At 32.0% G+C, this 12,823-nt stretch overlaps 3 protein-coding genes across 3 annotated transcripts; 2 read left to right on the top strand and 1 right to left on the bottom strand.

Annotated features, from left to right (window-relative positions):
- The first annotated feature begins 690 nt into the window (after positions 1–690).
- Nop17l (PIH1 domain-containing protein Nop17-like) lies at positions 691–6,347 on the top strand. The gene is made up of 3 exons (XM_088204515.1): positions 691–2,997; positions 3,068–3,200; positions 5,346–6,347. The coding sequence occupies exons 1-3, from the start codon at positions 719–721 to the stop codon at positions 5,583–5,585; spliced, it is 2,652 nt and encodes an 883-aa protein (XP_088060641.1). The 5' UTR covers positions 691–718; the 3' UTR covers positions 5,586–6,347.
- A 745-nt stretch (positions 6,348–7,092) lies between these two features.
- LOC148226441 (venom protease-like) lies at positions 7,093–10,256 on the top strand. The gene is made up of 5 exons (XM_088204541.1): positions 7,093–7,782; positions 9,082–9,191; positions 9,262–9,429; positions 9,495–9,651; positions 9,789–10,256. Exons 1-5 carry the CDS (start codon positions 7,404–7,406, stop codon positions 9,995–9,997), a joined length of 1,023 nt encoding a protein of 340 aa, XP_088060667.1. The 5' UTR covers positions 7,093–7,403; the 3' UTR covers positions 9,998–10,256.
- On the bottom strand, positions 9,722–12,029 carry LOC148226440 (chymotrypsinogen B-like). Its single transcript, XM_088204544.1, has 6 exons — positions 11,838–12,029; positions 11,514–11,766; positions 10,723–10,832; positions 10,489–10,662; positions 10,273–10,429; positions 9,722–10,200 (listed from the first exon to the last, which is right to left on the bottom strand). Exons 2-6 carry the CDS (start codon positions 11,746–11,748, stop codon positions 10,001–10,003), a joined length of 876 nt encoding a protein of 291 aa, XP_088060670.1. The 5' UTR covers positions 11,749–11,766; positions 11,838–12,029; the 3' UTR covers positions 9,722–10,000.
- Between the last annotated feature and the right edge of the window lie 794 nt (positions 12,030–12,823).

Here is a 12,823-nt window from a genome sequence, read left to right as displayed (position 1 = left end):
TATACATTTTTTACGATTCTTTCAAAATCATTTTTGTAGAGAACAGTGTCCTTAGATTGGGATCCATTACCCTATATTCTGTTGTCACTCTGTAGAGCGAAAACCATTTTCACACTCGTAAATTGTAAATAAAAAAAAGACAGAAAACAATGAAGTGCCTTTTTGGATAGATTCCGTTATTTTGATACCATTATTTATTCATATTTTCGAAATAACATTTTTAGGTAATAGGTAGAGGTGACATTGAAGCAGATGTATGTGCGGACGAAATGTTTCTTAAACAATTAAAAGTTAATGAAAAACATTTTTATCATAATAAAAATAGTATCAGTATACATTAGGTTAGTTTATATAGAGGCAATATATAATATAATATATACATATATAACATAATTGGTAAAAACAATACTGTTGGACAGATTTGGTGTAAGCGAATATTTGTCAGAACAGTAAGACATACATGTTTTATGGGACGAAGTATTTATTTAACATTAAATGCACATCAAATGCATATCTGTTAAATAGCACCCTTTTTGAAACAGCTGTTTTCGCATCATTTTGGGAACCGCTGATCTCGAATGATATTCCATTCTATTGCGCATTTTTGTCATAGATATCGATTGTTTGCGATAACAAGGCAATTTTTGTTATTTTTCATGAAATGGTTGCCGGCTACTGAACCGAGCCGTCAGTTGATATTTTTTGCACCACAATAAAGATGGCCGCGCACCGGTGCGACGAACTTCCCGAGCTCACCAGAGAAGATCTGGATAAATTGACCGAGGCTTTGAAAGACGAAGATTTCAGGAAGCTGCTCATCGAATACTGCGAAGAAGTTCAGAATCCCGACAACCAGAAGCTGTACCGGAAAGAGTTCACGCAGTACGAGAAGGAACGAGGTTATCTGGTGACGTTCGTCAACGTTCAGCCGGGTTATGTGATAAAGAGCAGCGTCGACGGCGATAAGAAGGCCTTCTTGAACGTATGCAGCAGCGAGCAAGTCGAACCGCCGCAATTCAATAGATCGGACCCTCGAGGTATTAATTGGACACTGCCTTACTTATTAGCGCCCGCCAGGGACGATTACGATAAATCTAAACAAAGATGTGTAGTATACGACGTCATATTCCATACGAACACCCTTAAACTGAGCTTAAAAAACCATCATTTCAAAAAACTATTAAATAAAACTGCATATGAAGGCGTACAGTCCAACCATAATATAAAACTAGACATAAAAAACCTCAAATATCCTAAATTAGCGCACAAAGGAGCCGTCGTACCCCTTATAATCAGAAAACCGGATCCAAATTTCAATCAAGTGGACACCCAAAATCCCACTCTGCTAGAGCAACTATACCCACAAACGATCCACGATACAAAAACACCCACAGAAAGTATAAATATCACTACCGAATCGAACCCAGAATATACGACTCCTAAATATACGATTAAACAGAGTCGCAATATCGATATGAAGGAATACACTTATGAATCGGATGCAAAACAACTTTCGGCGACTCCGAATACCTTAATAGTTGAAGTAAATCTTCCGCTGCTGTCCAACACGTCCGACGTATCCTTAGACGTTCAAAACAAATCCTTCAAATTACAATCCGAGACTCAGTCGCGCTATAAATTAGATTTAAATCTGCCGTATAAAGTCGACGGTGATTCCGGTAAAGCTCAATTCGATCTAAGCAGACGCGTCTTGATCGTGACGCTACCCGTGATACCTCCGACTTGGAAAGTATCCAGAGAAGACAGCGGCGTCGAAAGCGATTCCAACTCTAACGAAGATAACTCCAATTCCATCGATACGGAACCGGGCATAGAAGTTATAAGTGAGAGTGAAACCTATCGGACTAGCGCCTCCGTAGAGGACAAGTTTTTAGACCCTACCCTATCCTACGTCCTACCCCCGTATATAATCAACGTGTTCGATCATCTATTAATTTTAACGTTAGACGTCAAAAACGTCGATCCCGATTCGTTGATAATGGAACAGCATCCTCAGAACGACGGCATCAGGATGAAGTTCAATTCGATCGGAGCCGGACTCTTTCCGATTCATCACGCCTTAAATCTTAAATTACCGTCGAGCAAATGCGGCAAACCCGTATCGGAAGTATGGGATAATAACGTCATATTGCAATTGGAGATCATCGAAACGCAATCGATGGATCATTTCTATATCGGATCGATCGATTCTATGACCAAGTACGATTTAGAAACTCCGATTATTATTTCTGAAGGCCCTAAATCTCCATTATTAAGAGAAAACTTCTTGCAAGATGATGTATATTATAAATTACCTTTGTATACGTTCAACGTACTCGATAACGTCATAGCGTTTACGTTTCACGTCGAGAGAGTACAATCCGAATCGTTCCAATCCGAGTCGTTCTTAAACGATCACGGAAAAAGGATCAAGTTTAACTCCATCGAAAGCGACGGATCTCGATCGCATTACACCCTATGTTTAAAATTCCCCGATCGGTTTATATTCCGGATGTCTTTCGACGCATGGGAGAATAATACCGTCATGACCTTAGAGAGCGATTCGATGCCGGATTATTTCTATGTCGGCATCTCCGAAGACGATATGAAGAAAGAACTGATCGGCGATCTAAGCGATGAATTTTCTATATTAAAAATAGAAGATAATCTTAAACACGCCATAGAAGTCACCGCTAAAGGGACCAACGAGATGAACATTTCTTTACATAAACACCCAGACACCGATTTCATCATTCCGAAGCCGAATAAAGAAAACTACAATAACAGCATATGTTCGAGCAGCAGTAGTTTCAAAGGCATACTGAAATTTAGGAATCCGCTCTTAGGAAGAAGTTTATCGGAGTCAAATGTCGATTTTATGGAGTATAACGTTTCGCCATCGTATTCCATAAGTTCCGCAGATTATATACCAGAGGAACCGTCCAGTTTGAAGAAAACTGTGAGATTCAGTAACGTCATCAGTAAACAGACGTATAGGTAGTATGACCACTATTATATTTCAATACAAATATAACACAATTTTATGGTTTTGCTTGTATTTTTTCAGAACAAATAGTAGTATTTTAGGACAGAAGTCTAAAAATCAGAGGAAGAAACGGAATAAGAAACGAGCCCAAGAGAGAAGGTCAAGCGAAGGTGACAACAATGACATGTGTTTGTTGGAAGTTGGCAGTCATGAGGTATACATAAATTGTTTATTATTTTTTTAGTCGATAATAGACCTTGAGGGTTAATTTAGATAATACTAATTCATAAGTTTACAGCAAAATTTTCCATTAGCACAATTTTATGAGGCCGTTTGTATCATAAAATATTCTTATCACAAATTTACTTATTTTTTTAACTTTTATATAACACTGTATGAAAATATTGTATTTCTCATCTCAATTAACATGTAAATTGCATGCTGATTTCTGTTATGTTATTAGTTTTTATCAATAAGGTCTCATTTTTAACACCTAAAGCGCCGGAATCCGATTAACACGCATTTTGGGGACTCGATCGTACAGACACGTGTTAACGTTTTTCTGAAACTCGATCTTTAAGACTCTTACTGACATCTTTGAATATTTTAAGGCACCAAAATGGATTAAATGTATTTTAGATGGTATATTTTTCTAACAGATGTCGTTATTATAATTCTTTTCATACAAAATTAAATAATTAAAAAATAATTGGTGATTCGAGTTTTTCTTAAAAAAATCTTTTCGAATATCCGTATATATTATCCTAAATAGGTTTGTATAAATGTCACACCATAACGAGTTCTCATTTAGAATCGATGCCGACATGTTCTAGGATTGTTACACATGTGGTGTTCGTATTTTGAACTATAATTTTATGCCTTATGGCATTTTGCAAAAGCCGATAAAAGAATTTGCGTAAACTGAATATTTACGACCGAAAAGTTCTCATTAATATTGTATTTGGTGAGTGCCCACACCAATTTTTATATTTATCCTGTTTTGTTGTGTTCATGGAGTTCACTGTTCTAACCAACGCTCACTCGCTATTGCTCGTTAAATTTAAATAGTGAACACCCCATGAATAACTTTGCAACGAATTTACTTCAAAAATGTCATGTATAATTGTATATAAATAAATAATTTGAGCGTGGCGGCGTTAAAATAAACAAGCACCAAACAAAATCAATGTATTTCGTCAATATTTTATTTATTTTAAGGTTCTTTGAGAATATTTTTTGAAAATAGAATAAAATTAATTTTATGATTTTAATTTTGATCTTATGCGACCCACAAATTAAAAACCACTGATAAAATAATTTTAACATATGTTACTTTGAACAGCAAATGGATGCTTGGCAACTTAAAATGTTTTCAAGTGCAGCGTTTGTGCTCATAAAATTGACTAGTACCTAAACTTGTTCTGCAAGTTGCACGTGTAACTGATTAGCACGATAAATCAATGGTATAGACGGTGACTAATACATAATAGTACAGTAAAACCTCGATAAAACGGACAAAATCTAGTCAAATATAAAAATTGTTAAAAACATTCCGTTAATGTTGAACATGCTCAAATCCAAATATCACCGCTTGTAAACAATGTTCTCCCCATGATTATCACATCATACCTCTAACTTTATACCTACATACAAATAAGGTGTATTTTCGAAAAAATGTTTGTTTATTTATTTAAATTTTTCTGTGAAATAAAGTTTTATACTTACCTTATCATTGTTTAAAGTCCCATAATATTTTCAATCTATTTATAGAAACTTCACCAATATTGTGTTGTGAAGTTTATTTTATTACTAAAAAAACACATTCGGAAAACCTACATTTATATAACAGACTTTCGGCCTTAACGTACACTCCGTCACCCGCATTAGTCTGTTATATCGAGGTTTTACTGTACTTAGTTTCAAATCTTATATGGACTCCTCAAGTTTTTCAATTTATATCGTGTCTGGTAGATTGGAATTGGTGATTATTATTTGTTTATAATTTCGACCGATAGGTTTTCCTAGATTTTCCTTATCTCATGAATGAAAATTGTGATGAATTATTTATAAAATTAAGCTAGGCCATGCATATTGCAATCAGAAACCCATCAATTTGACGGGTTCTGTAAATCTAGTGTTAAGCTAAAAATATCTAAGAAATTCAATTTATTTTGTCATAAATTGATCATGTTTGAATATGAAATAATATATTTCATCATAATTTCGTCGAAATCGGTTTTAATATTTGTTGTAGGTTTTTACCGGGTGTTTTAATACAACCCTAATTCGTGTAGATTGGAATGCCATCTACATATATTTATGTAACGGTTAATATTAAACATTACTATTTTTGTTTCAGGATGTTTTCCTTGATGACAATGTAAGTTTTGAGAACCATCGTTTAAACAGTAAAAAAGAGCGTCGCGACAGCGGTTTAGTCGAAACCGACGACGGTGATTCTGATAAATGTGATAGCGAGAAATGCAACAAGAAGTATGAAAAGGAGAAGCACTCGTCGCAAATTTTGAGAGAAAAGAACAAGGGGAAGTATCAAGAGGTCAACTTTAAGAACGACCTGATATTCGATCTTGATATGTAATGTTGATGTTCATTATAAAGTCATATATCATTGATTGTTATAGATTAGATCTTCATTAGGGGTATTCCACGTATGTTTGTTAGATATTCTTCGTTAACATATTGTTAACAATTTTATTGTGAACATTAATCATATACATAATCATTCAACATTCACACGTTCATTTTCATTCACCTTTAAGTAATAGAAAGACCAAGTCTGATGTTTTTCGAAATCAAAGTACAACTTTTAAATGTAATTTTGTAATATTGAATATATATATATACATATGTATACATATGTATGTACCTAATTAAATTTGTTATTGTTAAGATATTTTTTGTAACGAATGTGACTGATGGAACATTATCGAGTTATGTATTAATTTTACTTTTATTTCCTCTTAATTTTGAAATGGTATTGTGTTATTAGGTTTAGTTTTACACTTATAATTAATAATTATTGTCAATCACGTGCCAGTGCTTAGTATTAATTTTTGGGTTTTTCAAAATTTTAAAAACTACGTCTACTAGTCTTCATTGAAGAAATTCACACAATGAATTTTTAATTTGTTTTATTTGATGATGTTTTATAAATGTAACAGAACTATTTTTTTAATAACTAATCGCAATATCAATGTTATTATTTCCTTATTTATACCTGATATTGTGATGGTGCAATGTGATGTTTTGCATTTTATATGAAATACGGTTTTGTTTTATGTATGACATGAACGTGTTAATGATTATGGTAAATTTTAAATCAATAAATAAATGAAATGTTTACAATTTTATTTTATTTTATACTAATCGATATGTTTTACATTTTTTTGTATAAAAATTGTGTTGTATGATAATTCTACGAATGACCTATTAGGAATTACCCATGAACGGTATAGAGGTGCTATTTGAAGGATTGAAATTCAAATGGGCTTTCTACTCACACAAGTACGCCACTTACAAGCAGTATGATGCATGTTGATTGCTGCTCATTATTTTGATCACGTTTTATTGCTATAGGATGTTTATAAGATGCAAGTAAAAATAAATATACATAAAATAATAACTTATTACTAGTATTAATTTTAATGAAAAATCAACGAGAGTACATGAGAGTAGTAGGAAATAATCGATTTTTTTCTATATTTATTTTTATATATGAAAACAAGAGATATACAATGTAAGCCAATCGTTAATTTAGTAGTAACTATAAAAGCCTATATCATTATGTATGTGGGTATTATACACACGTGTTCAAGAATGCTTGCTTACTCATTGTATTTTTGCATGTAATATAATATTTTAGTTTATGCATGTAATATATTATTTAATTAAATTCATTTTTAATTAGGTTCATAATAAGGTTAATACATATTTATATGCATGTATTATTATTAGTTAGATTTGATATATATGGTTTAAAAACCAAGTTTAAAAACCAAAACCAAGGCTAACGTTGTATTTATACATTTTCGTCGGTAACTTTAACCTATCAATAAAAATATTATGTTACTTTATAAACAGTCTGTATATTAGTTATTAAAATGCATTTACAGTAGTGGGATAAACACGGATACACTTAACTTTTCTTCAAGTCTTTCAACAAGTCGACTAGTTTTAGTTATTCTTATTAAAAATAACTTATTTTTCTCAGTGTATGATTAATTCCTCGAAATATTTTTATCAATCCGTAAATTATTTACCAAATCACCATAATTAACCATTACAAAAAAGGTGAAAAGTGAATAGGTTATCTTATTGGCGAATTGATAAATAAGAAACTTCTTACTGATATTACGTAGAGAGTGCAGTGTTGATTTGCTCTTGAAATATATACATCATGTGGCGCTTTTTGTTTTTGACATTTTTTATACAATTGTCAGTTCAGCAAAAGCCTCTTATTGATCTGAATGTAAATTTAGATCCAGTTATTACTTTATTGGGTAAGGCGAAACCTGAATCGACAACTAATGCTAGAACGACGACGACTGAGGGAACATCGACGACTACTACAAGACCAATTGTGAATAACAGAGTCGATAGTACTGAATTGTGTGGAAGACGTCAGATAAGTCACACGGGATTGATTACTGGCGGTCAGCCGACTAAACCTGGCGACTGGCCTTGGCACGTTGCGATTTACAGACTGAAGACGAGTTCTTCGGAGCAAAAATACATATGCGGAGGCACGTTGATATCCAAGACTCGTGTGGTGACAGGTATGTCTATCAATAATTATAAAATTTATGATGTAAAAATCTCAAACGCTATTTAGTTACATTATCGTTCAATACCTTCGATATTTAAATCCAGTTTGATGTTATTTGCTTCAACTTTCTTTATATTTTGTCATGAGCTTCTTTGGAAAATGAATAATTTCTGTTATTTGAGTAGCCATTGACAATATGAAGCTATGGTACTTGTCGCTCCGATGAGTATTTCACTCTTTCGGGAGAATCATGGAAGTCCAATTTGGCCTATTGCTCTTTCTCCTGTTTATGAATAGCATACATGTGGGCATTGCGATAGGGGAATTTATTATATGCTGATGACCTTAAAGTATTTTAGAGTATTCACAGAAAAGCAGATTTACTGTTTATACAAAAGGACCTAGAGTCGTTGTGTAGTTGTTAACAATCAACTTCTTTTAGTATTGTCAGTTATTTAGGCTAGAACATTTTACCCAAAATTCATTCCTTCAGGAGTTGGGATGGAACAAGATGCCGATATGGAGTCAAGGAGACTTGGTTTGTATTCTCGGCATGATGAGAAAGCAATGTAGCAATTTCTGAAGTTGATACGGGTTGATAAGTCGCCGATGCTCGGCGACTTCCAATCAGGGTTGTCATTTCGGATTTTTCCAAAGAGTGACAAAAGTTGGCTAGTCGGTGGTCGTTTTTTTAATATTTCTATTTCATTAAGATTCATAGTATTTCATTAAATGACATGTATTTTTCTGACCAAATTCAAGGAGGTCACTGTTTAGAATCCATGTCAAAAGCAATAAAATCGTGCCGAAACACTCGGTTATTTAGTGTTCATATTAAGACTTTTTATAATATTATTAAACTTACAATAAGTGAAAATCGAATGAAGCATATCTAAACCGAATTTTGACCAATATAAAAACGCAAAAAAACAATTATCCCTTCTCAGAAATCAAAAATCCACATCAAAAGCAATAAAATCTAAAAATACTTAATCTGTGATGATCGATCAGAATTTTGATTATATAAAAATCACTAATTCTGATCTCCCAGATACGATAGAAATTGAAATGCAAAAAAGGTTCATATTGGATTCGAACCCAGATGTTTCGGGTATTAGTCACCGACATACTACTTGTCTATCGTTCTAGTTATATACAAAGAAGGATGTGGATTAAGAAAAACCATCCATGTGCACTGAAAGATTATTAAATGGACGGCCCATAATCAGAGTTATAGATGCCCCTCCTCCTTTCGGCGTCCTTATGTGCATGAGTATGTATAATTATTAATAAATTTTATTTTTTATAGCTGGACATTGTGTTGTTGAAAATGGAGCTGTTATTACTCCTGAAAGATTATATGTTGTGCTCGGAAAGCATAATTTTGCCGGTGGTGATATTGGATCGTTGGAGAAAGGGGTAATCATATTTTAATAATTAAAAAAATACACTTACATATATTATATTGATTATTATTATTATTCAATAGGTCTTTGAAATCGTGCTACATCCTGATTTTTCACATACTTCACTCGCTAACGACATAGCTGTTTTAAAACTGTCATCTATAGTTACTTATAACGATTATATACAACCAGTTTGCCTTTGGAATAAAAAAAAAGTTGAAAAATCGCAAGTATTTAACAAACATGGCACTGTGAGTGACTATTTTATTGATGTGCAATGTAAGATAATATGATATTAATGACTGCATATTTTTAGGTGGTTGGTTGGGGTTTCACCGAAGAAAACCAGCTAGCAACACAATTGCTGAAAGCTGAAATGCCCGTGAAAGAGGATTTACAATGCATTAAGTCTAATCCGTCTTTTTATTCTACATATTTAACGGAGTACACTTTTTGTGCTGGTTTTGCAAACGGTGAGTTATAGATAAGTTTGCTTTTTCATTAAAAAAATAAAGAGGATTAACACAAAAATGATATATCATATTACCTGAGAATAATTTATCAAATCATTGTAATACATAAATAATAGCGTATTTATCTTAAATTACAGGTACGAGTGCTTGCAACGGGGATAGTGGCGGCGGATTGTTTTTCGCTACTAAAAACGCAAATGATGAAGATGTCTGGTCCTTACGTGGAATCGTGTCTTTGAGTGTATCTAGACTTGATATTAATCAGTGTGATCCAAATTATTACACGATATTTACAGATTCGGCTCAGTATCTAAATTTTATTGATCAGCATATGCCTTATATATAAATTTTATAAACGTTCATCAACAAATTCTTTGTAATAGAATACGTCGGTAAAGAGCGCATAATTATAAGGATCACATTTATTACGATTGCGTTGAGGAATAGCAAGGGAAATAATTCCTCCCAGATACCAGATGCTCTCTGAGTTTTCTCCTTTTGATTTAAAGAATAAACCACCACCGCTGTCGCCATTACACACATTTGTTCCTAAAAGAACATATTATATATTTAATGCATATAATAAACAATTTATTAACTGATTATATTTATTGCTTTTACCATTTCTATCGCCAGCACAGAAACTTCCATCTAAGAGTAATTTATATAGAAATAAACGATGACTTTTCATGCACGTAAGCTTATCGACGATGGGTAGTTTTGATTCAACTAGTTGATCTGCATATTTGTTATATTGAGTTGCACCCCACCCGACTGCCTGTAATGTAAGTTAAAGTATAACATACAGTTTTATTTATAAAGAATAAAAATACTTACATAGCCGTATGTGTTATTTGATTTGACCATCTTTTGATAAACATCGTATTTGGATAATAAGCATATTGGCTGTACATAATCGTTGAATGCAACTTCTGATGTAAGTTTTAATATTGCTATGTCGTTTTGCAGGTTTGATATTGAAAAATTAGGATGTAGCATGATTTCATATATCTGAGAGTACAAATTGAATTAAACGCAAAATATGAAAAATAAGATATATGCAATGGTTACCGTCTTTTCTTGCAAATTCACATTGTTTCCGATGAAATTGTATTTACCCAAGATTGCTAATACTCGTTTCGTTAAGACAATAGACCCTGACTCCATGACACAGTGTCCAGCTATAAGAAAGTGTATAATTATTGATAACTAGTATCCTAATTAAAAGTTTAATTGTAGTAATTTCAACATACATATATAGTAAAACAATTGTGTTGTGCTTTATAAAAATGGAATAATAATCATATTATATGGTTAATTATATATTTGAGGTATCTTAAATGGGCGGCTTATATTTTTTAGAGTAAAATAGTAAAATGTGAAATAACTATTATTTTTTTGGTTGAATTTGCAATTTAAAAAATAAAAATAAAATAATCGTATTTTATATACTATTAAATACGCTACTAATAAATGTAAAAATAAAATTTCACAAGATAAATATTATTATGGAAAATATTTTTATTATTATTTTAAAAATATTGAACTAAAAGAAAAACAAATAAATAAATACATATAGCCAAGTTTAGAACCATGAATAAAATATTTATTACTACACTCGCTGCCAATTTCATGCGTTATATACGTTATATACAGTTTATTAATTCTAAATTTCTAAATGCTGTAATCGAAAAATATGTTTTGAAAATAAATTTAAGAAAGTTTTTTGTCCTAAATAGATTATGGTATTTTGATAGGAAGATCCTCTATCTCTATTTTCATCATTTTCAGTCACAATGGTCTTAATTTAATTTAAATAAAAGAATGATAAATAAATATCTCAAAAGTAATATTTTACATACCCGTTAAAATAGAAGTTTTAGAGATTAACGTTCCACCGCATATATATTTCATTTCACCATCATTTTGTAAACGATATAGAGCAGTGTGCCAAGGCCATTTTCCTGGAGTAGAATCCAACCCTTCCACAATATATCCTTTTTCATGTATTATAGACTTTCCGCACAAATTTGCATTAATTTTTGGAACTTGCTTTATTTCAGCTATCCCTGGTGTTGTTTCTTCAACTGTACCCATATAATTATCCCATATATCCTGTAGTATCATTAATATTGACATAATCAAGTATGTTTTAGTACATATACATATATTGTAATAAGTAGTACCTTATAAACGACACCATTACATATTTCCCGAGAATTAAGCTTTACGCTTAAGACGTTAGGCAGCTTGTTGCCTTTGAATGGCGATATAGTAAACGTGAGATTAATTGGTTCTTCTACAATTACCTGAACGTTTACAAATGTGCCATTACTTGAACCGATCCATGAGCTAAAATGCTTTATTTTATATTTGTAGATATATTTCTAGGATAATTAAATAAATATAACGCTTACTTCAACCGTTATAGTTTCTATGTCAAACTTCAAACGCAAATCTAACGAATTCGGTGATATTAAAAAGTTAGGTAGGAGTATTGTTAGATTATATTCAGGAGGATTGCTTTTTTTAAATGTTTCAATCAGTTTTGTACTTTCTGAACATGGATAGAATGAGTAGATATTTTCATCTGTTTCTTGAGTAGCATTATATTTTATAAGATGTATTGTTATGATACATTGTAGTAAAAATAATGTCTTATACATTCTTGGACACTATTATTTTAACAATGTACAAACACTATATACGACTCGATGGTTGAATCGGTACTGATGGGAATTTTAGATTTTCCTTATTGGCACAACGTTTATATTTACTCAGAACAAACTCAAGACATCAAATAAAAATCAAACTGATGAAAAACTAGCATATAAAGTTTTCAAGGATTAAAAGTACACGCATTGGGTACTGAATGATATAATTTATAAACAATATACAATATTTACTTTTAAAATACTTTAAATTCATCATTGGTTAGATGTATGGATATAAGCAATCGCAAGAGATTCATAAGCCTATTAAAAGAATGCTTCGACTTAAAATTCAGATCAAGAGGATAAACAATGTATTATATTGTAGTTGTGTGTCTAAGAATTACACACAATTACCACTCCAAAGTGGTGAAGATCAAACAATTGCTTTTGGTTAAACACACAAACGCTCGCCCAAGAAAATAGTTTTGATCAAAGAGGGTGGAATTCTTCACCAGTTT

The sequence above is a fragment of the Plectrocnemia conspersa genome, unplaced genomic scaffold (assembly GCF_051122295.1).
Source record: "Plectrocnemia conspersa isolate PC_06_02 unplaced genomic scaffold, ASM5112229v1 ptg000014l, whole genome shotgun sequence".
In the NCBI taxonomy this organism is placed as follows: Eukaryota; Metazoa; Arthropoda; class Insecta; order Trichoptera; family Polycentropodidae; genus Plectrocnemia; species Plectrocnemia conspersa.
Note: the sequence above shows the minus strand (reverse complement) of the source record. Positions and strands in the feature narration are given on the sequence as shown.